Genomic DNA, 3,321 nt, shown 5'->3' with positions numbered 1-3,321 from the left:
ATATAATATAGTTTGATTATAATATTTGTTAGATTTCAAGAAATAATTATTATTTAGTATTGTTAGTACTATTGAAAAGATAATATACAAATATATTACATATAGTTTAAATTTCGTTCTTTCTTTTGACATAATTATTTTTAATTGGTATATGATACTTTTTTTTATTCAGTTGGTTGCATATAATGAAGAGTTTGACATATGGATCAAAACATGATGGCGGATCTACTTGTAAAGGAAGATGATAGAAGGAAAAAAAATGAAGCATAATTAGAGATTATTTTTCCACTTTGAATTGTATTAGACTATTAGCAACTTAGTTATTTGGTAGAATTTTCTAAATTTTGATTTGTATAAATAATTTAGCTAAATGTATTATATTATCAATGCTAATAATTTGATCCTTTATTATTCTACTTTTTCTTTGTTATGAAGCAAAATTAATATAATTATCTCATTTTAACAACAAAAAAATTATGATGATTAGGAGTTTCATTTTTATTATAATTATAAAAAAGTAATTGAAAAATAAAATATTATTTTCATGATGCCATTTTTTGCGTATGTAAGAATCAGTTTTCGTCTCCGTTCTTTTTGCTTTGAAATGTATTTATAATTTTTAGGGATAAGGGTCTGAAAAATACCTCAACTTTGGTCGAATTTACTGTTGCGATACTAAACTTTTATGATGACCTATTACCTCCCTAGACTATTTAATACCGTATTTTTTACCCCCTAAACCTATTTAATAGTGTATTTTTAAAGGTATATATGTGCCCACGTGGGACACATTACTATTTATAATTTTGCATTATTTTTTATGTCCACGTGGGGAAATATATATGTTTAAAATACGGTATTGAATAGTCTAGGGAGGTAATAAGTCCTGAAAGTTTAGTATCGCAACAGCAAATTCGACCAAAGTTGAGGTATTTTTCAAACCCTTATCCCTAATTTTTATGTAGTCACCAATTTTTATATTTTCTTTGTTCATTTTTTATATTTTCACCCCTTATTTTTATTTATTTATTTTACAAATAAAATCAATGCATAATTAGTAATACATTTAATGTCTAATAAAATTATACATTTGAATTATTTATAACTCATGTCTCTTCATCTTTCTTGTAACTTTTAATATTAAATATTATTCATAACTTTTGTATGTTTCATTTTTCATAAATCTTATAAATATTTAATTAATGTTTAAAAAATTATAATAAGCAAATAATAATGACATAATAAAAAAATCAATTTTGTTTTGACGAAATTAGAGTTTGAATAGAAAATTAGTACTCCTACAAAAGATAGAGAAAATTAAAACATAAAAATATTTTCAACGTAATTCAATATATTGTTATTTCAACATATTATCTCTTATTCCATTTACTTCAACACGGTGAATATTTTGTTCTACTATATACATATACAAAAAAATTATATTTTATATGTTTAAAAAAAATGAAAAAACCTATGATATCGCAGATGAAGAGAAATATTAATATTATCTATATATTCGATACTAACCTAAATATTACATATTTCATATTATTATCTTATAAATATTTCATATAGCCACGCGGATAGTTTCACTAGTTAGAGATTAATTGTGGTGCTGTCAGTCACGTAGGCGCTATTACCTCTCCTATATATAGATATATAGATACGTTGGTCCCTTTTTTTTCTCTTGGGCCGTCCATTCCCTTTTGACTTAGGAAGCGGATGCAGGCAAACCAAATATTGACCCTATAAAACTTGTTAACCGGTAGCATAAGCTGTACAAGTTCCACTAGAGAAACCAAAAAGAGGTATGTTGTTTTTCTCTTCTATCGTTATAAATTATTAATTTGGCCGATAGATTTGACAGTATCAATTTGTCGTAGGTTTATAAAAGATCTATGGACACTTTTGGTTATACGGTTAAGAGAGAGCCACAGGATGTGAAGGTTGAACATGAATTGTAAGTTTATTTCACATGAATTTATGTTTATTGACTCTTAATTATTGCCATTAATCCTTCCCCTTTTATATTCTGTGTGAATTTTCTGACTCCTAGTTTGTTGAATCAAGCAATAATATTTTTCATACCCAAAAATTGGATTAGGTCATGTCTTAAGTTCAAGAAATATACTTGTGTTTGATTTGTTCTTCCATTAATTCTATTTTCTATATTCTATCTTGTAGTCTAGAATTCAACAACATAAATTGACTTGATACTAAATAAATGTTTAATTTCTTCTGTTTAATATAATTCAATTTATCTACCAGGCAAGAACCAAATAATAATGAATTTGGCAAACCAGAATCAAATAATAATTTCAAATTTGAAAAAGGGAAAAGATCCAAGCGCAAGCGCAAATTCTATCTTCTATCTGGCAGTACACCAGAATCAAATAATAATTTGAAGAAAAATGGACAAGATTTCAAGCACAAGCAACAATATAGTGCTGTTCAGGTCTACTCAAACCCTCCCTTTAAATTAATTATTATTATTATTATTATTTTGGTAATATGTTTTTATTTTATTTTATTTTAAAAAAATTATCAATTTATGCCTTTGCAGTTAAATAAAATTCGAAATTCTATAGAAAGGAACATCGAGAAACAACTTCCCGGTACTGGTTTTAAGAACTTTGCAGCAGCATCTATCCTTATAAATCCTTCTCATACTGATCTACCAAATCTAATTCAAAGCCGGTGGAAAGACTTTACTCCAGAAGAGTATGTTGAGCGTGAAATTTGGATTCGGTTTAATAAATTTCCAATGTCAAGACCTCTCTTATTATTTGAAGAATTGGATGACGATGTTAAGGTTTTTATTCCTATGCAATTAGAGGCAAGAAAAATTTATTACAATAATATTAGAAAGGTGGTGGAAAGTCGGTTTAAACAAGGACCCAAGGAAGATGTGCTTTGTGCATTCGCAATATATTTGTGAGTAATCATTTATTTTTGTTAGACTATTTTATAAGAATACTCAATAAAATTAGTGGCATATATATATTTGTGAGTAATCAATTTTTTTTTATTGACTATTCTTATAAAATAGTCTAACAAAAATATTTTTGAGTAATCATTTTTTTTTTTTTGATGACAAGGGAAACCCGCAGCCGCTACCCTTTGGGTGCGCACAGGGTAAAACTCCCGCTCCTATGCAATAGCTCGCAAACCACATAGGAGAGGTAAACCGCACTAGGCAAACCTGGTGCGACGAGCTCGACCCAGAAGGCAAACCCCTTGCTTTTGCTGGCAAGGAGTTTCGAACTTGAGACCTCCAACATGGAAGTCCCAAGCCCAAACCACTGGGCCACCCCGAAGGGT

General features: G+C 28.3%; 1 protein-coding gene across 1 annotated transcript in view; it reads left to right on the top strand.

The window, feature by feature from the left end:
• The first annotated feature begins 1,694 nt into the window (after positions 1 to 1,694).
• The window catches only part of LOC102599048 (uncharacterized), a 4,515-nt gene continuing 2,888 nt past the window's right edge, over positions 1,695 to 3,321 (top strand). Inside the window, exons 1-4 of the mRNA XM_006366839.2 lie at positions 1,695 to 1,808; positions 1,884 to 1,960; positions 2,269 to 2,455; positions 2,564 to 2,934. Of these exons, the coding sequence (XP_006366901.1) occupies positions 1,899 to 1,960; positions 2,269 to 2,455; positions 2,564 to 2,934 (620 nt within the window). The 5' untranslated portion in view covers positions 1,695 to 1,808; positions 1,884 to 1,898. The remainder of the gene's footprint in view (positions 1,809 to 1,883; positions 1,961 to 2,268; positions 2,456 to 2,563; positions 2,935 to 3,321) is intronic.

The sequence above is a fragment of the Solanum tuberosum genome, unplaced genomic scaffold (assembly GCF_000226075.1).
Source record: "Solanum tuberosum cultivar DM 1-3 516 R44 unplaced genomic scaffold, SolTub_3.0 scf00691, whole genome shotgun sequence".
NCBI classification, from domain to species: Eukaryota; Viridiplantae; Streptophyta; class Magnoliopsida; order Solanales; family Solanaceae; genus Solanum; species Solanum tuberosum.
This window is presented reverse-complemented; position numbering and strand designations above follow the sequence as displayed.